Source organism: Phyllostomus discolor, chromosome 8 (genome assembly GCF_004126475.2).
Source record: "Phyllostomus discolor isolate MPI-MPIP mPhyDis1 chromosome 8, mPhyDis1.pri.v3, whole genome shotgun sequence".
In the NCBI taxonomy this organism is placed as follows: domain Eukaryota; kingdom Metazoa; phylum Chordata; class Mammalia; order Chiroptera; family Phyllostomidae; genus Phyllostomus; species Phyllostomus discolor.
This window is the reverse complement of record NC_040910.2, coordinates 103,553,860-103,581,581: the sequence shown is the minus strand read 5'-3', so window position 1 is coordinate 103,581,581 and position 27,722 is coordinate 103,553,860. Positions and strand designations below refer to the sequence as shown.

The 27,722-nt window shown below is 35.8% G+C and overlaps 1 protein-coding gene across 2 annotated transcripts in view; it reads left to right on the top strand.

Annotated features, from left to right (window-relative positions):
• The window catches only part of NPEPPS (aminopeptidase puromycin sensitive), a 65,677-nt gene that overhangs the window by 22,612 nt on the left and 15,343 nt on the right, over nucleotides 1-27,722 (top strand). The window contains exons 2-15 of one of the 2 annotated variants that reach the window (XM_028519044.2): nucleotides 2,204-2,281; nucleotides 8,144-8,258; nucleotides 10,178-10,299; nucleotides 12,458-12,565; nucleotides 13,935-14,135; nucleotides 14,594-14,690; nucleotides 14,803-14,836; nucleotides 15,673-15,787; nucleotides 17,733-17,897; nucleotides 19,189-19,293; nucleotides 20,100-20,160; nucleotides 22,285-22,394; nucleotides 24,971-25,034; nucleotides 27,411-27,550. In XM_028519044.2, coding sequence (XP_028374845.1) covers nucleotides 10,225-10,299; nucleotides 12,458-12,565; nucleotides 13,935-14,135; nucleotides 14,594-14,690; nucleotides 14,803-14,836; nucleotides 15,673-15,787; nucleotides 17,733-17,897; nucleotides 19,189-19,293; nucleotides 20,100-20,160; nucleotides 22,285-22,394; nucleotides 24,971-25,034; nucleotides 27,411-27,550 — 1,275 coding nt within the window. In that variant the 5' untranslated portion in view covers nucleotides 2,204-2,281; nucleotides 8,144-8,258; nucleotides 10,178-10,224. The remainder of the gene's footprint in view (nucleotides 1-2,203; nucleotides 2,282-8,143; nucleotides 8,259-10,177; nucleotides 10,300-12,457; nucleotides 12,566-13,934; nucleotides 14,136-14,593; nucleotides 14,691-14,802; nucleotides 14,837-15,672; nucleotides 15,788-17,732; nucleotides 17,898-19,188; nucleotides 19,294-20,099; nucleotides 20,161-22,284; nucleotides 22,395-24,970; nucleotides 25,035-27,410; nucleotides 27,551-27,722) is intronic. The other variant, XM_028519041.2, reaches the window with a different exon arrangement.

The window sequence follows — 27,722 nt, the reverse complement described above, 5'->3', positions numbered from 1 at the left end:
CCGTTTTATATTAGTCGGAAAGGTACATTCTATTTATGTATGTATATATTTAAAAATGGGCCCCCTCTCGTGGGCAAACCCATTCCAGGGTGCCCTGCCCTTCACACACAAAAAGAGAATTCTCCCTGACCAGCTTCTCAGGGATGGGTTGCATTACCACACTGGAGAAAGGTACATTCCTATGCGTTGAGGTGATTCTTGACTTTCTTATAGGCTAAGTATAATTTTAGGGAATCAGAGCAAAGATCTTGGTTTTGCCAGCAAAAGTCATTGTTCCAGTAGATAGTTCATCAGTATTGTGTATATACCAAGTCTTGAGTTTCTCTTCAAATTTAGGAGCTAGCTTGCACTAATAGAAAGAATTTTGACAATAGTAGTAGGAAGGGAACTTAGTTCTATTCCTGCTGTGTGACTTTAGGCAAGTCATTTACTTTATATACCTCATTTTCTTCATCTGTGAAATGAGTGGTAATTCATTAAAGTTCTTTTGAAATCTGAAATTATAGTTTCTTATTGGTTTTGCAAAGATTTGGCTTTATAATGACATTTGAACCATAGTGATATTAGAAACATTGGAAATTCAGTCTTTGGGTGATTCATAAAAAAAGAATGAATTGTGAGCATCTTGTCTGGCTCATAAAATGTTATTAAATCTGAATCACTGTTATCCTGTATCAAACCAAGCCTGTGGCTGATGAGACTACCTCTCTCTTTTAATAACAGTTTTATTGAGATATAATTCACATCCCATACATCACATTCTTTTAAGAATCACATTCTTTTAAGGTGTACAGTTCAGTGGTTTTTAGTATGTTCAGAGTTGTGTGATTATCACCAGAATCACTTTTAGAACATTTTCATCATACCCAAAGGAAGGCACCTATGACCAGTCACTTCCCATTTCCCCTCAGTCACTAATGTATCAGCCCTAGGTAACCACTAATCTATTTTTTTGTCTCTGTAGATTTGTCTATTCTGGACATTTCTTAAAAATATGTGGCCTTTTGTTTCTTTTTTTTTTTATGTAGCATAATGTTTTCAGTGGGTATCCATATCGTAGCATATATCAGCACTCCATTTCTTTTGTTGTCAAATAATATTGGTTGTATACCACATTTGCTCTGTTCATGAATTGGTGAGCATTCGGGTTGTTTCCGCTTTGGTTATTACAAATAATGCTACTATGAACCTTTGTATCAATATAGGTATTCACTTCTCTTGGATGTATACCTAAGTGTGGAATTGCTGAGTCATATTGATAACTCTGTATTTGATCTTTTGAGGAATTGCCAGACTGTTTTTCAAAGCAGCCGTACTGTACATTACCATCAAGCAATGTGTGAGGGTTCCAGTTTGTGTACATCCTCCCTTATACTGACTGTTATCTTTTTATTACTACTATTATTTATTAGTATTTTCAAACTAGTGGTTGTGAGCTGGTATCTCACTATGGTTTTGACTTGCATTTCCCTGAAAGTTAATGATGTTGAACATCTCCTGTGTTTCTTAAGCCTACCTCTTGGCTGATTTTCATCTGGGATGCGGATGTAAGATGATTAGAAGTTCATCGGTTTAGCTTTCCCTAAAGTGTCAATTAAGTTTTCTGAAGTTGCTGTCAAATAAGCAGTCTCTTCTCACTCCTGGTAGAGAGCAAATGGTGGTCTTAATTTAACCCACATGACTGTTTCCACCTTTTTATTTCTGTAAAATGTATAAAGAATTTTACTGGAAGTTAGTATGATTTATGTCTTAGAGTTGTTACCTATCTTTGGGTGGGAAATATAATGTTCATTGATGGCATCTCTAACACCGAAAGCTCAGCAGTTTTCTCCGTCTTCAAATGTTTATGAATAAGACTAAAACATAGACAGCAATATTGACACACAGGTAAGAATGAAGCAGTCCTGAGAATCTGGTAGAAAATCTTTTCACATTTGTAAGCCCCATTTCGTTTGTATCATACAGCTTTGTGAATTAATGTAATAGGAAGTATAGGGATTGTTTTTAAGGAGCATATTTAATGTAGTCACATTATATCCTTAAATAGGTTAGTTTGAAATGATACTCTTATAAGTAGGAACTTTATTTAATTAAGAATATTTGGTTTCAGTAGAAATTTTACTCTTGAAAATGTTAATTGCTGTAGTCTACATTTGATCTTATTAGTTCAGTCAGGTTTATTGTAAAATTTTTTTCATTCCAGAAATACATGCTACAGGATTTAATTATCAGAATGAAGATGAAAAAGTCACCTTATCTTTTCCTAGTACTCTCCAACCAGGTAAGAGACGAGGCTTTTGTAAAGTTTCATGATGAATAATGGCATCTTACTTCTTCCTCCAGAGAAATATTGTATGCTACGTTTTCCCTTCATGTTTTGTTTTTTGGGGTTTTGGGGTGTTTTTTTTAGTTTTTTATTGATTTGAGAGAGAGAGAGAGAAACATTTGTTGTTCCACCTATATTTATGCATTCATTGGTTAATTCTTGTATGCGCCCTGACCACAGATCCAATCCACAGCCTCGAGGTATCGGGATGACATTCTGGCCAACTGAGCTACCTGGCCAGGACCGCCCCTCATGTTCTAAGATCACAGTCAGGTTCAGTGCAACTTTTGGATCACCCAGAAATAAAAAGAGAGAGAAAGAAAAGACCTAAAACTCATTCTCATTCTACCTTAGAACGTAATGCATTGTTTTTCACCTTTTCAGTCTCAGCTTTTTAAAAATACATTTACCAATTTTATTAATCAGTGTCATCCCAATAAATGTAATCTAAAAAATACATTTACCTAGCTCCATCTTTTACTAATTGAATCCAAATCTCTAAGATGAATATCCCACAGATGTTTTGATATACAACTAGAGACTAGATAAATATTATGCTAGCCAGGGCATGGAAGGAAAGATTTTGATATGTTATTATTATTAGGTATAAAACCACAAAGAAAATAGAACACTTTCCAAGGTTAATATAGAAAGAAAAATTATATACAAATCTCTTGGTAAAACCCTAAGATTTTGATTGATGAGCAAATGTAAAGCAACAGATAATTTATATGAAAGAAAATATGAATGTCTGATAAACATGTGAAGAGATACTCAGCTTCCTAGTAATGAGAAATATCAAACCAGTTACTGATACACTAGTTTTTTACTATCCTATAAGGATTCTCGATGATGTGGCTGCCTTGATGTTATTGGTGGAGTGTAAATCCATATAATTTATTTAGAAGCAGCCTGGCTGCATGTCTCAAAAGAACTTAACATGTTCATGTCTTTTGACCTAGCAATTCTGGTAATAGGAATATATCCTAAAGAAAAATCATAAATACAGGAGAGGCTTTATGCCTGGAAATGACTCCTGAGACATTACTTAATGTAGAAGAAACTGGAATTAATGTGTTTGTCCAACACTAAGGAAATAATTAAGCTATGACATGTCTGTATGGTGGAATATATAGCAATTAAAAATGAGGTTTGTGAATTCTTAACACTGTAAAGTGCTTATTATAATATAAAATTAAAAAGCAGAATACAGAATTACATATACAGGATGATGAATCATATCTCTGAAATGGTAAAAATAAAATTGTGTCTGGTTGTTGACATAATTGGAGATTTTTTATTCTTATTTATACCTTTCTCTGGTTCCCATAATTCTTAAACTGAGAATATATTACCTTAATATAAAAGTATCTTTAGAGAAAACTTTAATTGTCCAAGGTGTCTTTTATTCAGGGCTCTTAATGACCTTTCATTATGCCTTTTTCTAGCTAGGATTTTTTTATATGACATTATTATAAAGACAAATGTTTTGCCATGAACATGTATTAGCACCCAAAAATAAAACAAAAATTGAGATTCCCTCTCTGACCTTTCACTTCTATTGTTTGGTGAATCCTTTTAGAAGTATTCTGTGTGTGTGTGTGTGTGTGTGTGTGTGTATTTTAACCCCAAAATGGGACGACAAATCTCAGTGGCTTACAACAAATATTGTTTGCTTATACACGGTCCTGTGAGGATTAGTGATCCTCTGCAGCCATATTGCCGACTTGACGGAGCTCCACTCAGCTCACAGGTCTCCTTGTTCCAGGGTCTGTAGTGAGCAGCTGTGATTGGTAGCATGCTGTTCTCTCACGTGGCGGAGGTCAGAGAAGTTCAGGGATGAGGAGAGAGCCAAATCACAAAGACATTTGAAGCTTCCACATGGATGGTGTACACGATGTGCATTCACATTTTCTTTTTTTTTTTTTTTTTTAAGATTTTACTTATTTTTAAAGAGGAGAAGGGAGGGAAAACAAGAGGGAAAGAAACATCAGTGTGTGGTTGCCTCTAGCGTGCCCACCACCACGGACCTGAACCAAAACCCAGGCATGTGCCCTAGACTGGGAATCAAACCAGTGACCCTTTGGTTCCCAGGCTGGCACTCAGTCCATGGAGCCACACCAGCCGGGGCTCATTCACATTTTCTTCACCAAAGCAAGTAGCATGTCCAAGTCTAAAGTCACTGGGGCAACAATTACCAGACATTTGATGAAACTTCTAATATGAAAGATAGAACAAAAAGCAAAATAATAAGTATACTAGAAGTATGGGAACTTGGGAAAAGCAAAAACAAATGAAATTCTCAGAAAAACCAAGTGAATTAATATCCTTAGATATTGTTAATATTATATTCATTAAACAAGGAAAGGGCACAAATACATTCAAACAGAAAGAATAAGAGCAAGAAGTCTTTTGAAAATTACAATATAATAGAAATAAAGAATCCAGTAGAAGTTTTGGAAGATGAAATAGGGAAATCTTCCAAAAAGTAGGGAGATTTGAGGACCAGTCTAGCAGATCCAACAACTGAAAAAGAGAGACAGAGAGAATAGGAAGAGGAAATTATTAAAGGCACAAAACAAGAAATTTCTTTGAACTGATAAGACAGGAACTTCAGTCTGAAAAGATATAACATTGAGATGGACTAACCCAATAAATGTAAAAAGTTGTACACCAGAGCAAATTTTAGAACTTTCAGGGATAAAGTGAGGCTCTCAAACAGTTTCTACCCCATGCGAAGGGCTGAGAGGAATAAGGGAAGGCTAGCAGATTACCTTCAAAGTTTGGGGTTCGAAATAGCAGTAGACTTACTGCCATCAGGAACAATGGAAACTAGACTCTAATGAAGCCATTCCTCTAAAATTATGAGAATGTGGTTTTCAACCTAGAATTCCATGCTTATCCAAACTGAATTTAATATACAATACATATATTTTTAGATTTGTAAGGGCAGAAAATATTTAATTCTTTTTAAAAGATGTGGGAGCCCTGGCTGGTGTAGCTCAGTGCATTGAGCATGGGTTGCAAACCAAAGGGTCGCTGGTTCAATTCCCAGTTAGGGCACGTGCCTGGGTTGCAGGCCAGGTCCACAGTGGGGGCCATGTGAGAGGCAATCACACATTGATGTTTCTCTCCCTCTTGTCCCTCCCTTCCCCTCTTTCTAAAAAAAATAAATAAATCTTTTAAAAAATAAAAGACTTCCTTTAAAAAAAAAAAGATGTAGGAGTGGGAGATGTAATTTAACCAAAAACTTCACTTTCAATAGTAAGAAGAAAGTAATGTATGAAACTGAACAATGAAGCCCCAGCTGGTATGGCTCAGGGGATTGAGTGCCGGCCTGCAAACCAAAGAGTCGCTGAGTCGGTTCCCAGTCAGGGCACAATCCTGGGTTGCAGGCCAGGTCCCTGGTGAGTGGTATGCAAGAGGCAACTACACATTGATGTTTCTCTCCCTCCTTTCCCCTCTCTCTAAAAATAAATAAATAAAATCTTTTTTTAAAAGCTGTCTTTAAAAAAAAATTGAACAATGAAGAAATAGCTATATAAACAAGATACTTAGAAATCAGAGTTGCTACTCTAGGCAGTGTTGTGAAGAGTAGGGTACCATTAGGCAGGAGCCTGCTGGTTATATATGTAAGCCTGTAGTACTATGAGTTATAAGCTATGAACTATTACCTTGATAGATACAAAATAAAATCTTTAGAAATTTTAAATCTGTATCATTATATACTACATTCTGTGTTCACATTGTGAAAAGATTAAAGTCAGTAGCAAAAGAGAAACAAAATTGCTTCTCATATTTGGAAAAATTAAATCTCTGAAAATTAATGAGTCAAAGAAGACTTGTTATGGAAATTAGAAAATTTTTAGAACTGAGTAATGAAATTATTACATACCAAAACATGTGGGATGGAGGTAAAACATTACTCAGAGTGGATACTTAGCTAAGAATGACTAAATATTAATTAGCTAAGCATCAAGATCAAAGTTAGACATAAAGAACAGGTAACTTCAAGAAAGTAGAAGATTTAAAAGCAGAAATTAATGAAATAAAAAATGAAGAGAGAAGCAAAAATATTTAAAAACTGGGTTTTCAATAGTCCAAGAAGATACCTAAACCTAAGATGTATTTAAAAAGAAAAGATACCATAGATTCAGTTCAACATTAGGAAATATGACAGCACCATTTATTAAATCAAAGAAGTTAAAGCTGCTATATTTATCAAAAGAAGCCAGAATGTATTTATTAGAATTGACTGGGTAAGAATAGACAGAAACTCCCTGATGATGTGTGTGTGTGTGGTATGTGCATCTGTATATATGTGTATGTGTATAATGTACACATGTATCTATTGCATGCTTAATCTGTGCTAGGTACTGGCAGATGTGCATCACAAATCCTAATTTATTTAAATCCTTTTTGAGATGTAATCTATTCAGTCAACTTGATAGATAAAGAAACTAAGGCACAGAAATGGTTTAAATAACTTAAATAACTTGCCCAAGGTCCACAGCTAGTAAACAGCAGAGCCTGGATTTAAACTCAAGCACTATATAATAAATACATGGACGTGGTGTGAGATTCAAATGCTGTGTAGTGAAAATTTGTCTGCCCTGATATCCCTGTCTTCATCTCTCAGCTCCACTCCTCAGATGCGGTCAGTTTCCTCTATATCTTTTCAAAGCTATAGCATGCTTTTATAAGCATTTGTATACATACTGTTTAAAAATGCAGAAGTTAGCATGCCACACATAATATTCCAGGAACAAGTCAGGAAAAGTTGTGACCTTTAGTATACTATAATTTGACAGAGTTTTGGAGATTTTTAGGTAATATAACAATATAAATAAGTAACTGATACAAGTTAGAATTTTAAAAGTATCTTATTTGTAGATGTTCCTATAGTGAATTATGAATATCTATAAATATCTGTTTAAAAGATTCTTTCAGACAAAGTTACCCAGTCATTCTTTGCTTTAAGAATGAAGTCCTTACTTTCTCAAAATTGTACAGGTTGTACAATCTATTTTCTGGTAATGGAGTAAATATTGAATATATATTAGGAGGACATTAGTAACCTTTATGTTTAGCCTCATCAAACTTAATAGCCATGTCAACTCTGATATCGCTAAGTAAAAGATCTTTTCTGAAATTGGCACCATTGTAGGATAGTGGTTAAGTTACCGTAATCTTTGTAAGACCTAACAACCTCGGAATCAGTGGTTAAGGACCCACTAGAGTGGCATTTCTGTGGAGAAACTCCAGAAGATATTAACATTTTGAAGAGTGAAAAAGAGGATCGTAAGGAGCGGTGACAAGGCAAAGACCTTTACTCCCTGTTTGAATAGTCTGTCTTTGATTTTATAACATTTAGTAACTCATTAAATTTTTTAAAAAATATTTCATGATCTACCTCGGCTTTTACAACAATTATACTCTCATAAATGCTAAACAAAATTTTTTGGTGGAAGTCCCAGTTTTTCAGTTGTTTAATTTATAAATGAGCTCATTGTATGTTTTTAAAAGGTTACCATCCCAAGCAGACAAATACTGAATATTGAAATATTGTATATAATTTGAGGAAGCACTGTAAATTAAATGTATAAATAGGTATAAAAGCAGATGACCTGGCAATCAGTTTTTCAATGGGGTATAAATTTGATAAGTGAAATTGAGGAGTCCTTTTTTCTTTTGTTCTTGCCCTAAAATTCTACTATATTAATAGTAAATACTTTGTAATTAGTATTGTACAATGTGACACTAAATTTATTAATGATTTTTAAAAAAATTTTAACTTGTGTTTTGTTTGAATTTCAGGTAATAACCCTTCCCAATACTTTGTATTTTGTTTAGTATGCCACTTTTGGAAGTGGTCACTGTCAATATCTTGTTATGGTTTGATGGCCTTGGAGATTTAAAACCGAGTAAAAGTGTAAGCAGCCTTTCTTATTTAGTTATGAGTTTTATTCCAAATAGGAAAAGTCGAAAGTAGATTTACTGTGGAATATGAGTTATATAACAGACACCTTAACACTTGACTTAGTGAAAACAGACTTACCAATTCTACTTAGGGAATTATAACATAAGAGAGAGTGGGTTTTTATAATCTATTAGATGTTTCTTGTAAATGTGATTTTATCTGCTTTAAAAAAACCAGTGAATTCCTAAGAACAGAGAATGATTGTGTTCTTTACAGTGAAAGCTTTACTATCAGCCGCTTTAGAATTCTTTCAGACTCTTTTACTTTGTTCATATTTACCGTTCAGTAATCTATCATTTTTTTTAAAAGAAAAAAGTGTTCATTGTCCCCTTCAGACAGAATGTCTGATTTTTAGAAAATAATGTCCGTTCAGTTGAGCTTCAATTGAGTTTTTTTTTTTCAGCATGATTATTTTAAGAATGTAGCACTTCTTTAGTTATGACTTTGGTGCAAAAGTCTGAAATTTTCTCTTGAAATTACTTTCAGAACCTATTTGTGGCACATAAAAAATCATCAGTTTCACTTCATAGACACACTTAGTGTTTCATCCAGAAATGTTTTGCAGTTTGTCATTCACTTATTCTGTAGACTTGGATTCTGTGACTTTGGGGCCTTTCCGAAAAGCAAATTCAATTTTAGAATGTGAAGGTTTGACTTTGTGAACATCCAGGAGCATACGTCAGTGTCGTTCCACAGCATTCCAAAACCAACAGTTACAGCACTTTGGGTTTGATTGGCTAGTGACTCTGCAGCCCTCCGTCTCTGACTCGTTCCACACCCACTCTCTAGATCCTGTTACATGCAGGCACTTCAGAGGATCATTTACAAAGACACATTTTTCTGGGGTTTTTGTGACTTGATTTATAAAATGTAGGATGGGATTATTGTTTTGTCGTTCATCTGAATCTAGTAGATCACTACTAGATAATTTTTTTTCTGTTATGGAAGAAAGTACTATATATACTCAAGAAAAAGTCCCATTTTGTCTGAATTGATTTTACTCTTGTACAACAATAGAATATATACTCAAGTTAAACACTCATTTTTATTCATACTTAATAATTATTGATTAAAATGTATTTCTTTAATATCACAGTTCAAATGATTTAAATGACTATAAGAGATTTTTTAATGCTGTTTTGATGATCAAATCATTGGTATTTCCTATAGTTCCTTACAAAAGTATGGAATCAGTGTTCCATTTGGATTGAACAGATAGGGTCTCATCTTAATGACAGAGGTATTGGCATGAAATTGTCTAAAAGGACAAATTTACATGGTAAAATTGGCAGGGAGCATGAATTTCGGATTAAATAGGCCTAAATTTTTACCTCATTCTTGTTACTTAACTGTGTGACCTTGGACAAGTTATTTAACTTTTCAGCCTCAGTTTCCTCATCTGTAAATATGGAGACAATACCTACTTCCAAGTTTATAAATGCTTTTAAAACATAATAGCATGTTGTACATTTAATAATAAATGTTCATTCCTGTTTTTATCTTTATGTATTGGTAATTTGAGACAAAGTTAATAACATTAAAGAACTATCTAAGCAGTTACCCACCCTAAACATGACTTTAGGGTTTACTTTAAGATTAGTCTTGAGGGGTGGGCTGGGATGGGAGTAATGGACAGAAAACTGTACTGGAACAATAATTAAAATAAAATTTAGGGGAAAAAAAGATTAATCTGACTTATACTATAATAAAACACTGTATTCTCTCCATTGCCAAGAGGAGTATTTGAGAAAGGAAGAATTGATTTAAACATTGTAAATACCAGCCAAATTAGTGTCTTAAGGACATATTTTTGATAACTTGTACTTATTAACATTTCCCTAAACATGGTTTTTATTTGTCTTCAATCACAGGTACAGGAACCTTAAAGATAGATTTTGTTGGAGAGCTGAATGACAAAATGAAAGGTTTCTATAGAAGTAAATATACTACCCCTTCCGGAGAGGTGCGCTATGCTGCTGTCACACAGTTCGAGGTATGGTATTCTCTTCTGAAGTGTTACCATCTTAAATTAGATACTCTGACAAAGGTCTCTTATTTGTGTCACTGTTTGAGGCTAGGTGCCTTTGACCATAATTATATTCATGGTTTTAGATTTTTATTTTATATTCAGCCAATTGTCTTCATTATGGGAGGGGGGGAATTAGGAGTGTGGGTTAGGGAACGATTTTTTATATTATATGTATAATAGCATTACTACTTATTTAGTAGGAAAAGCCACAGGTGTTAAATGCTAAGAGGATAATTTTAATTAAGAACAGTACATAGTATAAAAGCAATTCAGGTATTGAAAATGTATTACGTGTGTGTGTGTGTGTGTGTGTGTGTGTATTCGGAGCTCACCTTCAGGAACAGCACTTAACAATAGATGTAGCTTCAGTGTCTGTCCCTCAAATGTGCCTTCGATTGCTTCTATCACTTTGTACTTTGAATATTTTACAAACCTTTAAATCTCGTTACTCGTGTCATTCATTTCATTTCCTCTAGTATAAATTCATTTCTGTACTACCACTGCTCCTAATTCTTTTCTTACACTCTACTTACTTTTCAAATGTATTATTTATTGGTAGAATGTATAATTTTTTTGCGAGTGCAGTAAGCCATCTAACATTTTTCCTCTGAGAAGCCCTTCTTTCAGAAGTGTGTGCTTCCTCTACCTCTGTATATTGTTTCTTCTTTTCATAACACAGAATCTTGTCATTAGTTCTAATTTTTCTATTTTGCTCTGCTTTATTTAATTTCTTCCTTTTGTAACTGAACCACTAAATTTTATTATGCTTTAACAACTCTGTTTTTATTTTTAAAGAAAGAACGAGTCTCCTTAAGTAGGTCAAGTGGTGACAGTTTTATGTGTAGTACGTAGAAATACCATTAAACAATGACCTGCTTAGAATTGATAGAGCATCTGCCTTTATTCCTGTTGCTACCATTCCAGATAAAGAACAAAGTACATCAAAGATTCTGAAAATATTTTTAGTTTTGAAATGAAAACAAGGGAGGCAACCTATCATATTTTCCCAGTTCTGACTTCTTACAATGTACTATTGACCTTCCTATGCTCTGTGTTGTTAACATTATTGATGAAGCTATTTGCATTAAATTTTTAAATGTTTTAGAACACCAATAAACAAAAAGATTTAATTAAATAGTAAAATATATATATAATTATAAATGAATGCTATAAATCAGTGATTTTCAACCTTTTTCATCTCATGGCACACATAAACTAATTACTAAAATTCTGCAGCATACCAAAAAATGTTCTTTTTTGCCAGTCTGATTTTGATTCATTCACAATGTACGGCTATTGTGTTGACTGTTGCCATTTTTTAATTTAACAGTATAAGGGAAAATATGTCAGTGACCCTGACCAAATAGTCAGGTATTGCATTTTTTTAAATAGTTTATTTATTTATTTTTTAGAGAGAGAGGGGAAGGGAGGGAGACAGAGAGAGAGAGAAACATTGATGTGTGATAAAAGTATCAACTGTGGCTCTGGCTTGTGTAGCTCAGTGGACTGAGCACTGGCCTGCAAACCAAAGGGTCACTGGTTCAATTCCCAGTTAGGGCACATGCTTGGGTTGTGGGCCAGGTCCCCAGTGGAGAGTTTTGGGCGGGGAGGCGGTGCATGGGAGGCAAACACACACTGATGTTTCTCTCCTCTCTTTCTTTTTCTGTTCCTCTCTCACTAAAAATAAATAAATAAAATCTTTTAAAAAATAATTTAAAAAATTAAAATATTGTCCAGGGACCTGGCCTGCAACCCAGGCATGTGCCCTCACTAAGAATTGAACCAACAACCTTTCACTTTGCAGGCTGGTGCTCAATCCACTGAGCCACACCAGCCAGGACTTACTTCATGTTTCAAAAATTCTTGTGACACACCGATTGAAATCATTGCTGTAAATTGTAAATCTATAGCAAACCTAGTTCCTTATTATGTGGCAATGATAGTAAGCCTTGTGTTTCTTTGTAGTCAGTGCCTAGCTTGTAGCCTGGCACTGAGTAGAAAGTAAATATCGAATGAGTGAATGAATGATAGAAATTAAGACAGAGAGATGACCATTACTTTGTGAAATAGTCTGTTAAATTAATTCAGTGATTTACTTATTTATTTATTTTATTTTTTTGAGGCTACTGATGCTCGGAGGGCTTTTCCTTGCTGGGACGAGCCTGCCATCAAAGCCACTTTTGATATCTCATTGGTTGTTCCTAAAGACAGAGTAGCTTTATCAAACATGGTATGTATGTGTTTGTAAGTATGTTGAAATTTTTAATGAGCTTTTAGCATATTTAGTTTACTGGTTAGATGGGATAGCATGAAACCTCCTAATATAGTGCTTGATACATAATAGGAACCCAAATGTTAGTTTTCTTTATTTCCAGTATGCCTTCTTTTTCTTGATTGCCTTATTTAGAGAGTTTCCCACATCATGGGAGAAATTCCTTGTAAACTGTATCAACAAGATTATCTACTTCTTTTAATTTAGAAACCTAAATAAGTGTTGCATTTAATAAATATTACCTGAAAGAAAAAATTGACTTCCTTTTTGTTTATCTATTGGGGTGACATTGGTTTATAAAATTATACTGGTTTCAGGTGTACAGTTCTGTAATTGATCATCTGTATATTGTATTGTGTTTACCACCCCCAAATCTGATATTCTTATTAAATACTAAAAGATACAGTCACATAATGAAGTATATTTAGATTTTTGGCTGATTGCATTTTTGAAATGTACTGCCTTCACTGATGTCATTGATCTCATTTGTAAATAGAGTGAGCATGCACCACCTGAAGTGGATTGTCTAGGACTGCTTTAAGACACAGTGTAGCCCGTAGCTTATAATGTGAATCTGGGGAACTTAGGAAAAGCCTGCTGCACCTGAAAGCAATTGGCTTTTGCCTCCTTTATTGGGGAAAAAAAATTCCATAGACAAAATGCCATTCTCTTCTCAGATATTCTTAGAGAGGAGGCTAATATCTATAACTAAAATATTCATTTACATTTTAGTATGAGTTTCATCAGGTCTGTTCTTAAATAAGTCTTCACGGAAGAAAGAATAGAGAGATCCTGTGGATACTGAGAGCCTGAATAGGAAAAAGAGGGAGAACACCAAAGGCAATCAGGAATGCCAAAAAGGGGAAGTCAAGGCTTCTTCACAAATTTATTTGGAGCCAGTCTTGGTACAGAGAATTCTCCAAATCTAGAAATTTGTACCCTTTAAAATGTAGATTCCACAATTGCATTTTCTTTTTATTCATAATTATTGTCTCCTATCTTTATTTCACTTAAAAGTATTGAGGTTTGTCTTAAAATATCCCAGTGCCTGGCATATAGTAGGTGTTCCAGAAAAGTTACTTCTTTTTACTCACAAATCTTTGGTAGTTTTAACACCTTAGTCCAGAACTTCTTAGTGCGAAAGTGATCGAATCACTTTCCTTCTTAATAGGAAAGATCTTGACAACATAAAAACACTGGATGAATTGGGATCGATAAGTTCTGGAAAGCGGGAAGGAGAGGCAACAAAGCCTACAGTTTTGGGCTAGTGTTTGCTCTGTATTTATTATAAATCTGTTTAAATTTTTCCTTTTTTTTTTTTTTTAAGAATGTAATTGATCGGAAACCATACCCTGATGATGAAAATGTAGTGGAAGTGAAGTTTGCCCGCACACCTGTCATGTCTACGTATCTGGTGGCATTTGTTGTGGGTGAATATGACTTTGTAGAAACAAGGTCAAAAGATGGTGTGTGTGTCCGTGTTTACACCCCTGTTGGCAAAGCAGAGCAAGGAAAATTTGCGTTAGAGGTAAATGTACTTGAAGAGGATTGTTCCAACAGTCCATAAATCCAGGTTGGGGAATTTACATTTCTGATCAATTATTAGTACAATTACTTAAAATTTAATCTGAAATTTGTTGTGCTACTTTGGTTTTATTTGTAATAGAATTTGGGAACTACCAGCCTTGGTGTTCCGCTAACATTTTATGAAATAATGATTAAGAAAATATTAGGATGGAATTTATTTACCCAGAGAGTGAGTGGGAAAATATGTAATTGTATTTTTCGTACTGAGGTATAACTAGATTCAAGTTTGGCCGACATATACAAAGTTTGGGACTAAGGCAGTCTTTGGAGGTAGGGCTCCCCGGGATTGGTTTCTAGTCACTTGAGATACTTTGGCTTGCAACAGGATTCCTTTGTGGATTTCTACATGAATTACAATAAAATACTTATCAGATGGTTCTTTTGTTTATACTTTTATAGGTTGCTGCTAAAACCCTGCCTTTTTATAAGGACTACTTCAATGTTCCTTATCCTCTACCTAAAATTGATCTCATTGCTATTGCAGACTTTGCAGCTGGTAAAGTAAATTTCATTTTATTGCTGAATTGTAATAACTTTTTTGAATTTTGTGATTTTTGAGGAAGAAGTGTGTATATATATCAATAAATGTTTATATTTATTTTATGAAGGTGCCATGGAGAACTGGGGCCTTGTTACTTATAGGTATGTTAATGATGCGTTACCCTGCCTTATCTTTTCAATCACTGATTTCATAAGAGCTTCACTCCTAATCACAGTTGAGTATCTTCTGCTTTATGATCTACCATAAATTTTCCTACCTCCCCTCACTGCAGTGCATATTTTGAGAATGCAGATGAACACCCTCTGGTGCTATACTATCTAAGAGTGTAAGACTTTAAAGTGAGCATCTGGCATTAGTAACATTTTTAGATATATTTTTGGCTCAGTTTCTCATTTTGGTGCCTTCTCTTCCTCCCAGTAGTTACATAGTTATTTATCCAGTGTGAAGAACCTTCCCTGATTTAATATTTTCTAGCCAAGTTTTCACATGTCTGTCACCACAATATAAACATGTGGGTTGTATAATTTTTGAAGCAGGGTCCGTAAACAAGTTTTTGCCTTTTACTTTCAGTTGCCTTCTGCGATGAGCTAAGTTTTAGACAACCTGCTCAGTGTTCTTTTTGGGACTGTGGAATGCGTCTTCCCCCAGCGTGGCACTCCTGTTCTTTTAATGGAAGAACTGTCTTCTCTATCTAGCACAATAATCCCTAAGTCCCTCAGTCAGAGTTCTAAAATTTCAGGCAGCTGCCCTATCAACAAACTGATAATTACACTTGGGTCACGACTTTATCTTATGTTGTATGCATTCTGCTGACATAGTCTTGAATCTTCTGGAACTTTTTTGATCCTGCGTATTCTAAGGAAATGACATCTCTAAAACCTAACCTGAGCATCTTATTTACTGTTTGAATCTCCCTCCCCCACTTGTACATGCTTTTATTGCAATACTTTTATTGTTTAATTCTTTTTTAATACAGGGAGACTGCATTGCTTATTGATTCAAAAAACTCCTGCTCTTCATCACGCCAGTGGGTTGCTCTGGTTGTGGGACATGAACTCGCCCATCAATGGTTTGGAAATCTTGTTACTATGGTATTTAATATTTTTAAGTGCTCAAATATATTTATCTCCATTCTGCTGCACATTATTTTGGCTACATAGTTTTTCAGGGTTGCCTGGAACATTGTGCCAAAAAAAAAGTGAACGATAGGAAAACTTTATTTCAAAAGGTCCACATTGAAAAGTGTTTATCATAATCTCTATGTTGATCAAGAGTGTGTGGGACAGTCTTTTCTCAACAGAAAATACTTCCTCAGCTGTTCTAGAATTTGCCTGCTAGTGGGGGAAGTCACGATACTAATGTGGGTGAGAGAATGAGCTTCCTCTTAGGTGAAGACATTCCATGCAGTGAGATTCCAGGTCAACTGTAGTTTCCTGAGTCTTATTTATTATGTAGTTCACTAGCTGAAAAGTAGCCTGGTAAATAATACACTGATATTTGATTAGGTTGAAATGTTTTTAGGGGTCAGTTTTTTTCATTGCCTGAAATGTTATGTTGAAGTTTGATAGAAATGAAAGCAAAGAAACTGCAGAAGTGCTTTAAAGTTTTGTAAAAGTTCTGTTGTCCCATTGATCCTTTAAGCCCTGACTAGTGTGGTGTGGTTGGGTGTAGTTGAGACGATATGTCACAGAAATAAGCAAGAAAGTAAGATGTGTAGCCACTATGACATGTCTGAGAGAGTTTGTAAAGGAAGGCAGCCCTTGAATGTACATGCTTCCCTTTTGCTTTGGATGTTGAACATTTTACTTAGGGGTGGAAAAGTTTTTTTGAAATATTTAAATTTTATGTGGAATTAAGTATTCTAGTATTCAAATATGTAAACAAATGTTCTCTTCCACCTAATGCCTCAAGTTTGTTGCTACTAAACAATTTTTTTTGCTTAGCTTTCAGTGGACTTTATTTTTTATGATTTTGTTTTTAAATTAGCAGTAATAACTTTTAGTAGGGAAATATATGTACTGTTATATTGCTTTCAAATAGCTTTTTAGTTAGTAGATGCCAGTTATTTTATCTAACTGAAATTCAAGGGCTTAGAGATAGGTTGGAGAATAACTGGCTTAGAACCAGCTCTCTTATGGAGGTTACTAGTGCACAAAGCACTTGGTCAGATAGCCACTTATCACTGAATATTGGAAATTCTTTATCTTTTCAGAATTTTAAAATGCCTTTTTGTTTTTTACCACTGCATTAGTCCTTTAGCATTTATCTTGGGATTCATATATTGCTTTCTTTTTATAAGAGATTTAATCAGCTTTAATGAAAATTAGCTTGAAATCTTTTTGTAAAAAGCTGTTCTTTTTTAAGTTGATTTTATCCGTGACCCATTACCATTTTTGCCCACTCCGCTATTAATTCTTAAATACCATTCGTTACTGAACTACTTACCACCATGGCACTTCTGTTCATTTCACCAAATCCTCATATTAGCAGTACTGCTCTTCCAGGTATCTGTGATTTCTCTCCGACATTATAGACACGGTTTCCAGTTTTCCTTGCGTGGTCCTTGTAGCTTTATAACTTTTGGGTTTTTGTTCGTTTGTTTTTTTAAGAGAAATCTTTATTAAACTAAATTTTATATGACAATATAGGAAATAACAAAGGGGGGAAAAGCCTATATTTATCCACTCTCTTCCCCTTTTCCATATAAGGGCTTCCCCACCACTCTCCCCTCCTTCCTCCTTTTCTCCCTTTGGTAGTAAAATGTTACTTACTGTGTTTTGAAATGTCCCTGGGGCATAATGCTAATATCACTGGCCTTGCTTGGAATCTCTTTTATGCATCTCTTTTGTTCAGAGATGTGAGTTATATACTAATTGTTTTGAATTGAGTTTTAGTTCAAGTTGTAAGCTTTAGAGTGATAAAGGAAGGGATATGTGAATTTTTCAAATTAGTGGAATGACAAGCATTTTTTTTTTACCTGTTTCTCTCTCTCTCCCTCCCTCTCTCTCTCTCTCTTTTTTTTTTTTTTTTTTTTAGGAATGGTGGACGCATCTTTGGTTAAACGAAGGCTTTGCATCCTGGATTGAATATCTGTGTGTAGATCACTGCTTCCCAGAGTACGATATCTGGACTCAGTTTGTTTCTGCTGATTATACCCGTGCGCAGGAGCTTGATGCCTTAGATAACAGCCATCCTATTGAAGTGAGCCATAATGTCCCCCATTTGCTCTCATTTTTAATGAAATAGTTTGTTGTAGAGATATTGTACTTAGGACTCTGAAAACTGCATGGGTGATTGCACTTGTTTTTATGGTTTATATTTCCAGTCTTGAAAATCTAGCAAAACTGGTCTGATTATGTTTTTTTCTTAAGGTAGGCAGTATAAAAATTGATCTTTGTAGAGGCAAGTACCGTGTACCCATAACATTAATTAAATACATTTTTATTGACTAGAACCACACCTGTTGGGTAATATGCATAGGGGAACATTATCATTCCATTGTTTGCTTCAAAGAAAATTCTGAACCTACTCTTATTGTTGTCACTGTCTGTTTTTATATATATATTTTTTAATTCTCCCTACGTAGCTTATTGTTATTTCAGTTAGTTTATATATATAAATTTTGTCTCCAAAGAATGAAGACTTGTAGTCTGCCTTGACATATTTAACCAAGGTCCCATATAATTGTAAGCCATTACAAGTAGTGCAAGAAAGCACATGTTTTCCATCCCTGCCTTCCTCACCCCCCTCACCACCACCACCATCACCAGCACTAAACAGATCTGTAGTGACTTGCCTCTCAGCAAAGCAGAGCCAAGGCTGGACCCTAAGAGATTACTATGTTCCACTTCATTAATGTTACTGTACTCTTTTTAAGGATCATCATCATGCATATGAGTGAACTAAAGGCAGAAGAGTACTTTACTAGTTAGAAGGGCTTTCCTAGGAAGTTTTTTTAAGATTTTATTTATTTATTTTTAAAGATTTTATTTATTTTTTCAGGGAAGTTTAGTTTTTAGAGAGAGGAGAAAGGTGAGAGAAGAAAGGTGAGAGAAAGAGAAACATCAGTGTGCGAGAGATATATCAGTTGGTTGCCTCTTACCCCCAAATTGGGGGGGGGGTCTGTTCTGCAACTCAGGCACATACCTTGACTGGGAATTGAACCAGGGACCTTTTGTTTCAGAGGCAGGCACTCAATCCACTGAGCCTTGCCAGCCAGGGCTTATTTATTTATTTTTAGAGAGAGGAAAGGGATGGAAAAAGGGAATGAAACATCAGTGTGTGAGAAAAACATTGGTTGGTTGCCTCTTGCACACCCCCCGACCTGGAGCCTGGCCCGAAGCCCAGGCATGATCGAATTAGTGACCATTAGGCTTTCGGGATGATCCCCAACCCAATGAGCCACAGCAGTCAGGATAGAAAGCTTTTTGTGTAAGTCAGTGTTGCAGAATGTCTGCTCCCTCTCAAAACCTTTTATCACACTGTCTTCCAGGTCAGTGTGGGACACCCTTCGGAAGTTGATGAGATATTTGACGCCATATCATACAGCAAAGGCGCATCTGTCATCCGAATGCTCCATGATTACATTGGGGATAAGGTAAAGAAGCAGTTTGAAGTCTTCCATTCTTTTATAGTAAAATAACAACATTTTGCATGGAAAATTGTCAGACTTTATTTAAATTAAGTTCCTGAGTAATTTTTTTCTACAATCTAAAATATATTACAGTGCTCTGGCTTATCTTTATTATTTTTTTAATGTATTTATTTTTAGAGAGGGAAGGGAGGGAGAAAGAGAGAGAGAGAGAAACATCAATGTGTGGTTGCTTGGGGTCATGGCCTGCAACCCAGGCATGTGCCCTGACTGGGAATCGAACCTGCAACGCTTCGGTTTGCAGCCTGCGCTCAATCCACTGAGCTACGCCAGCCAGGGCTTATCTTTATTATTTTTTAAATACTGATATGTGATCTCTTAGATGAATGATGTACAGATATGTTTGGGAGTGAGTGGAAGGCTGGTATATGGTATAAAACTTAACAGTAGAAGGCACAGTATGCATTCTTTTTTTTTTTAAGATTTTATTTGTTTATATTTTTAGAGAGGGAAGGGAGGGAGAAAGAGAGAGAGAGAGAAACATCAATGTGCGGCTGCTGAGGGCTGTGGCCTGCAATCCAGGAATGTGCCCTGACTGGGAATTGAACCTGCGATGCTTTGGTTCGAAGCCCGGGCTCAATCCACTGAGCTATGCCAGCCAGGGAACACTATGCATTCTTAAAGGCAGTAGACATACGTATTTTAGTAACTCTGATACTGAGGAATTTCAGTAAAGTAACATTTGAGTATTAATATGTAAATAATACTGTAAATTCTGACTCTTCTGGATTTAAAAAATTGTGTTTTCTCAGGACTTTAAGAAAGGAATGAACATGTATTTAACCAAGTTCCAGCAGAAGAATGCTGCCACAGGTAATCTTTAATAGCATGAGATAGAAATGGAAGGGGTTGGCACTGTATGGACAGAGGGGCATTTAATTTTTTCTGTCTAACTTTCTTTTTGATGGACAAGAAGTAAAGTTGGCTTATTTGACGCCATTTGTTAAATCAGGGCCCATTATCCTTTTTGTCATTCTGCTGTGGTCTGCTTTCCCTAGCTCCATGTGTCACCACCTAGAGTCTGACAGTTCTGTTTATCGTACCAGAGCTTGTTCTTTTTGGTGATTCGTTGGTTTTATGACCCCAAATTAATCATTGGCCATTAAAATAGCTGCAAATTAACTATATTTAGAAGTAACCATGGAACTGCAGAGTTTCAATAAAGTCAAGTCTTAAAATTTTTAGCATATAGTGTGCTATAGTTTATTTGCTATTATAGTCAAAAGGATGAATAAAGGCTTAAGAGTTGATTGGATATGAAAAAGAGCCAGAGTCATAGTTTTAAGTTTTTTAGTGAACAGGAATAGTTTTAAAGAAAACAAGATTAATGTAATATCATTAGTTTCTAATAGAATGGCAGAAGTTCAGAGTCTTGGCCATAGGCTGTTCCTGTTCGTGACCCGCGATTTAAAAAATACGGTATCTCCTCTCTTAAGGACATGATGTAACCTTGACACCCCTCCCCCCATGAATTTTCAGTTTAGTTTATAAAGTACACAGTCTGTCCCTTAAACAAGGGCTACAGAAAAGTGTGCTCTTGCAAGTTTTGTGAGTCCTTGGCATTCCTGTACAGGCATACCTTGTTTTTTGCACTTTGCAGACAGTATGTTTTTTACAAATTGAAGGTTTGTGGCAACACTGCATTGAGCAAGTCTGTCAGCGCCATTTTTCACATAGGCTCAGGTGATGGCTAATATTTTTTAGCAATAAAGTATTTTTTAACTAAGGTATGTACATTTTTAGACATAATGCTATTTCACACTTCATAGATTATAGTATATTTTAAACATTTTATATGCACTGGGAAACAATAAATTTTGTGACTCCACTTTATTGAGATATTTGCTTTATTGTGGGAATCTGGAACAGAACTTGCAATATCTCCAAGGTATGTCTGTATATAGTATATGAGGAAATAACCTTGTGCTTCTTTTCTAAAATATTTTATTGATTATGCCCTCCTGCTCCTTAAACTGTTACGGACAGACAGTCACATGGGGTCTATTAAAATGTTTCTAATTCAGTAGGTCCAGGGTGAGGCCTGAAGCCCCCAGGGGAAGCCACTGCTGCTAGTTCCTAGGCCACATGTGAAAGCAAGGCCTGCCATGTAACTTTTTTTGGTTTGTTTTCTGGTTTATGAAAGATAATTGGCAGTTTAGATACACTTGAGTTATCATCCTCCGTTTTTATACAATGTCCTCTTTCTATTCTCACTGTGTTTACCTTAATTCATGCCTTCATGATCTCTTCACTGAACTCTGCAGGTGCCTATTAACTCACTACTTGCCTTCCCCACTCTCGTCAGTTTCATCTCTCGTTCTGAGGCAAGCTAGGGTTTTTTTTTCTTAAGTGGGCATCTGAATGCATCACCCTACTGATTAAAAATACTTGGGTTGCCACATTTGCTTCATGATAAAGTCATTGCTTCTTTGTGAGCCATGCAGAGTCTTTAGCAGGTCGCCTGCCTACTTTTATAGCCTCATTGCCCATTACTCCTACACATGTATCCTCTGTCTTCAGCTTTTTTTTATCTCTGTTAATTGAATGGGTATAATGACTTTATGTTTGTGAATGATTGTTTAGCAGTGATCTTGAATATGTTTCCATTTGTTTGTTTCTGTTTGGTCTTGTTCAAACTCACCTGTTTGTCTTTTGTTTATTGTAATTTTTAATTTTTAATAAATTGGAACAATTAATTACATCTTAGACTATAAGACCAGTTTTTGTAAAAAAGTTAACTTAATGGGGAGGCAAGGAGGACATTTGCCCACTGATTGTTTCCTGAATGTGAAAGAACCAAAGAGTTGGTCAGCCACACCGTGTCAAGAGCTATATAAAATCTGTTTTTGGGTTTGTTTGTTTGTTTGTTTGTTTGTTTGTTTTAGGAAAATAAAAATGTAAATATTTATATTTTCATTGTTTGTGTTTCTCTCCTAGAGGATCTCTGGGAAAGTTTAGAAAGTGCTAGTGGTAAACCTATTGCAGCGGTGATGAATACCTGGACCAAACAAATGGGATTTCCCCTCATTTATGTAGAAGCAGAACAGGTAAACTTATAAAGTTTCTCAATTTGTCTGATACTGTATTAAATGAAATTCAATCAGTGGTATCAGATTTGCTTTTCTGTACTTTAAGAATTCTGGGTGACATTTAAACCAGCCTTGGGCTATCAAAATGCAACCAAATTTACATTGGACATTACAGTGTAAGTTAATCTTCCAAAGCCACACCTTACCCTTAAGCACGATTGTGTTTTATATTGAAGTACACACATTGGAGGACCGCTCAGCCGGCCTGCCCCAGGCATTCGAAAAGGCAGTTCAGGGAATGCAGTCAATCACATTTGGTAGAAAAGAATATGAGTAAGTTTAGTGACTGACCACTGTGACCATTCTGTTTCTTTCCAGTCTTCTTTCTCCATTTTGAACTAGTCTTTCCATAAGAGATACCTGATCATACTTGACATTGACATTCTATATAGACAAGTAGTTTTCATTTTATCTTACTGTTTTAAGAATTAATAACATACAAAGATGATTGTTCTTCCACCTCTGGGGAATTTTATTCCCTCAAAAACTATTGACACCTCAGAACTACTAAACTATTTAGCAATTACACAAAAAGCTATTAGGCCTTTTTTTTTCCCCAAGCAGAACACAGAGAACAGAGGACTCTTAATATCCTACTTCCTCCCAATATTACTGAGATTCAATTAACTACATCAAACTACTTTCAAGGCTTTATTTGCTTTGTTGTTTTTTTTACTATAAGCATAGCCAAATTCATTTTCCTTTTTCATTACAATAAAAACCCTATGACCCTTAATTCATTTAAACATAGGAGAGGTCTGTAACAAAATATTTTGATGATTATTTTTTAAGATTTTATTTATTTATTTTTAGAGAGAGGGGAAGGGAGGAAGAGAGGGACAGAACCATCAATGTGTGGTTGCCTTTCACATGTCCCCTACTGGAGACCTGGTTTGCAACCCAGGCATTTGCCTTGACTGGGAATCCAACCCGCAACCCTTTGTTCCGCAGGCTGGTACTCAATCCACTGAGCCACACCAGCCAGGGCTATTTTGATTATTTTTTAAAAGATTTTAATTATTTATTTTCAGATAGAGGGGAAGGGAGGGAGAAAGAGAGGGAGAGAAACATCAATATGTGGTTGTCTCTTGAACTCCTCCTGGAGACCTGGTCTGCAACCCAGGCATGTGCCCTGACTGGGAATCGAATTGGCCACCCTTTGGTTTGTAGGCCGTGCTCAGTCCACTGAGCCACACCAGCCAGGGCTAAAATGTTTAGATAATGATCGATTTCTCACTTTATATTTCCTATATTTAAATATTTTTGCTTTATTTCTGAATTTAAAAGTCACTTTTCAACTTTATCAGGGAAATCAGTGTGATAATAACTAATCAATGATGTACTATTTAATTTCATTAATTGTTTCTCTATGGCATCCAAGTGGCTGTTGTTTCTCATTCAAATTTTTTAGTTTTTTTTTTTTTTTTTAAAGATTTTTTATTTATTTATTTTTAGAGAGGGAAGGGAGGGAGATAGAGAGAGAGAGAGAGAAACATCAATGTGCGGTTGCTGGGGGTTATGGCCTGCAACCCAGGCATGTACCCTGGCTGGGAATCGAACCTGGGACACTTTGGTTCCCAGCCCGCTCGCGCTCAATCCACTGAGCTATGCTAGCCAGGCAAATTTTTTAGTTTTTTAATTCTGTCTTTAGTAGTTAGTTTAGCCATAAAGGTCATTGGCCCAATTTTAATTTTGATATTGGTGATTTTAAATTTGTTATATCCTGTATTATTTAAAATGTTCTGGGGTGTAAGCCCTGGCTGGTGCAGCTCAGCAGATTGAGTGCTGGCCTGCAAACCAAAGGGTTGCTGGTTTGATTCCCAGTCAGGCAACATGCTTGGGTTGCAGGCCAGGTCCCCATAGGGGGGCGCGTGAGAGGCAACCACACATCGATGTTTCTCTCCCTCTCTTTCTCCCTACCTTCCCACCTCTCTAAATATGCATAATTAAAACCTTTAAAAATAAATAAATATTCTGGGGTGTAGTAACTAATAAATCAAACAAATGACTGCACTTTGTTGAAGTACTTTAAAAAATATGTACTTGTCTTTGTTGCTCCTGGCTTTTTCTTTTTTTGCAGTTTTTCTCCCCACTTTTTTGTTTCATTGCAAAGTTCCTCCTTAGAAAACAAGGTGTGTGCTTCTTCCATGTTTATTAATCATTCTAAAAATTTGAATTCTGAATATTGAGTCCACATGCTAATGTAAAATAACTTGCTGTCATATTATTTTGTGATGTATCCCTTTGAAAACTTGAATCCTAAGAGTTCTTATCTGGCTACATATTACAGTTCTCAGGGCTCATATTACATAGAACTTTCTCTTTTATTTAGACTATTGTTATTTTGAAGCCTAAATAAGAAATAGTGAATTTACACTATTCTCTAACATTATCATCTTTATCACCATTGCATTTTATGTACTCATGAGACATTTGATTACACTGGTTTTACCTTCTCCTTTGTCACAGAAATGTTGCTCCCTCCAAAAAAGAAAAAGAATTAAAGTATAATACCCTTTGTTTTGCTTCTTTAGGTAGAAGATGACAGATTACTGAAGTTGTCCCAAAGGAAGTTCTGTGCCAGTGGACCATATGCTGGTAAGCAAATGGCTATAAGTGGCAGCTAATCACTGTGTTCGGATATCATATCAGTAGTGTTCCAACTAATAGGAAATAATTGTCCATTTTTACAATTAAATAAAAGTAAGGAAGTGGTATTAGAATAAAAATGAAATCCAGAAAATCAAGAGAGGAGATCATGAAGTATTTGTAATGTTGTTGTCATATTCTCAGATTTTTGAAATTCCATGTCCCTGTGTATAAAGAAGGATAAGAACACCCAAGAAGTGATTGATGTCTGTAGCCTAAATCTCTAAAAGGAGACTGGATACATATTTATGTGGGTGGCTAATTATTTTTTAAAATTCTTGGGCATAATAAGTAAGTAAACAAATAAAGCCCAATGATTATTTAGATGTATTATTATGTGCTAAGCACTATAACTGACCCTTACTTTATACTCTCAGCAACCCTATTAGGTAGATAAGATCGTTCACACTTTACAAATGAGGGAGCTGAGGTGTAGGTAGATTAGTTAAATTGCTCAAAGTCACCTTGAGTCAATTCTCTAATAAGCTGAAGTATAGGAATTTGAACAAAATTGTTGGGTTCCTCTGCTTCCCCCCCCCCCCCCCAATATTTCTACATATCATTAGACTCTTACCCAGAAAATTAAAGATTAATTGAAAAATCAAAAAATGAAGTGTTGCCCTGGCTGGTGTAGCTCAGTGGACTGAGCGAGGGCTATGAACCAAAGGGTCACCAGTTCGACTCCCAGTCAGGGCACATGCCTGAGCTGTGGGCCAGGTCCCCAGTTGGGGGACTGCAAGAGGCAACCAATCAGTGTTTCTCTCCCTCTCTTTCTCCCTCCTTTCCCCTCTCTCTAAAAATAAATAAATAAAATCTTGAAAATAAATAAATAAAACAGCAGGTCTCAACAGGGGAGCTACATATTAGGATCACCAATGCCCTTTCATGTTTCACCCACCAAAATGTGATATGCCCTACTTAACATTGTTAAGAGGTACAGCCTTCCACTCTTAAAACTTTCCTTAGCATTGAGAATTACTCTTTTAATAAATATGCCTGATAAGTTAGGTGACAGGTATGTTATCCAAATAAATCCCTAAATGTCACAGTTGCCATTTTCTGCCTTATACCTCCAATCTGCACTGTAGGACTGACAGGTTTTGCAGGTTTTTCTAATACTCTATGACCAATATGGGCAGTGTTAAAACCTGAAATACCCCAGTGTCAAGAGGAAATTTTAATTCGTGGCTTAACTTGGTAGCATAAAGCTATATAACTTATTAAAATACTTCCTTTAGCCCTGGCTGGTGTGGCTTAGTGGATTGGATGCCAGCCTGCAAACCAAAGGGTCACCAGTTCAATTCCCAGTCAGGGCATGTGCCTGGGTTTCGGGGCCAGGTCCCCAGTGGGGGGTGCTCAAGAGGTAGCCCCACGTTGATGTTCCTCTTCCTCTCTTTCTCCCTCCTTTCCCCACTCTAAAAATAAATAAATAAAATCTTTAAAAATATATATTGCCTTTAATGTACTACTGGGCAGTGGCTCTCTTTTGTTTGGCATCTTAATGCAAAGTCAATTTTGCTATCTGATACCTAAGACAATGTATGTATCTACTTTACCAAAGCTTTTTGCCTTTTAGATATGACTTGTGCATGATGAGATCCAACAGTTCCCAGTGTGAATCCTGTCTATCAGAAAAATGAAAACCAACCTCTGGTGTTTCAGTAGTGTATATACTTGTTAAAGACTGCTCCTGAGTATTTGTTTTTAAATGCTATGTGAGGGCTTTCACCCACCCACAGTTTGTTTAAAACATTAAAGTCATTTCCATCTCTATTGCTCTGTAAAGGGAAAACAACAATTAAATTAAAGCCACTGTGCTTGTTATCCTGTAAGTAAGTAAACTGTTGGTTTTCATTGGACTGTTGTGATTTTGTTATTCACCAATATTATTCAGGTCCCCTGAAAGAGTTTTTGGACCGTTAAAAATGAGCTATTGTCCTGGCCAGTGTAATCCAGTTGGTTGGAGCGTTGTCTTATAAACTGAAGGGTTGTGGGTTCAATTTTCATCAGGGCACCTCCTGGGTTTTGGCTTCCATACCCAGTCAGGGCATGTACGAGAGGCAACTGATTGATTTTCTCTCTCACATTGATGTTTCTCTCTCTCTCCCCTCTCCCTCTCTTTCTCCCTCTCCCTCCCTCCCTCCCTCTCTTAGCATGTGCTTGGGTGAGGATGAAAAATATTTAAAAAACAAAATGAGCTGTTGACTTAATAGTTAGACTCAAGCACATGCATAGAACACCAGTTCTGTCTCTCAACCTTACTTTATAATTCTTACAGTGAGAAATTACTTCTCAAGTTTTCCATTTGTTCTTCCCTTGTTTAAGGAGAAGACTGTCCCCAGTGGATGGTCCCCATCACAATCTCTACTAGCGAAGATCCCAGCCATGCCAAACTGAAAATTCTAATGGACAAGCCCGAGATGCATGTGGTTTTGAAGAATGTCAAACCAGACCAGTGGGTCAAGGTGAGTCCCGAAATGGCATGGCCACTTTTATCTTAATCTAAATTGATTTATTTCTCTCACTCCTTTTATGCATTTTATGGCTGGTTCTAACTTCTGCTTCAGTTTGGAGTAGGACTTGGCAGAGAAAAACATTTCTAAACTTTCTTGTGTGAAATTTAGGGCCAATTTTCAA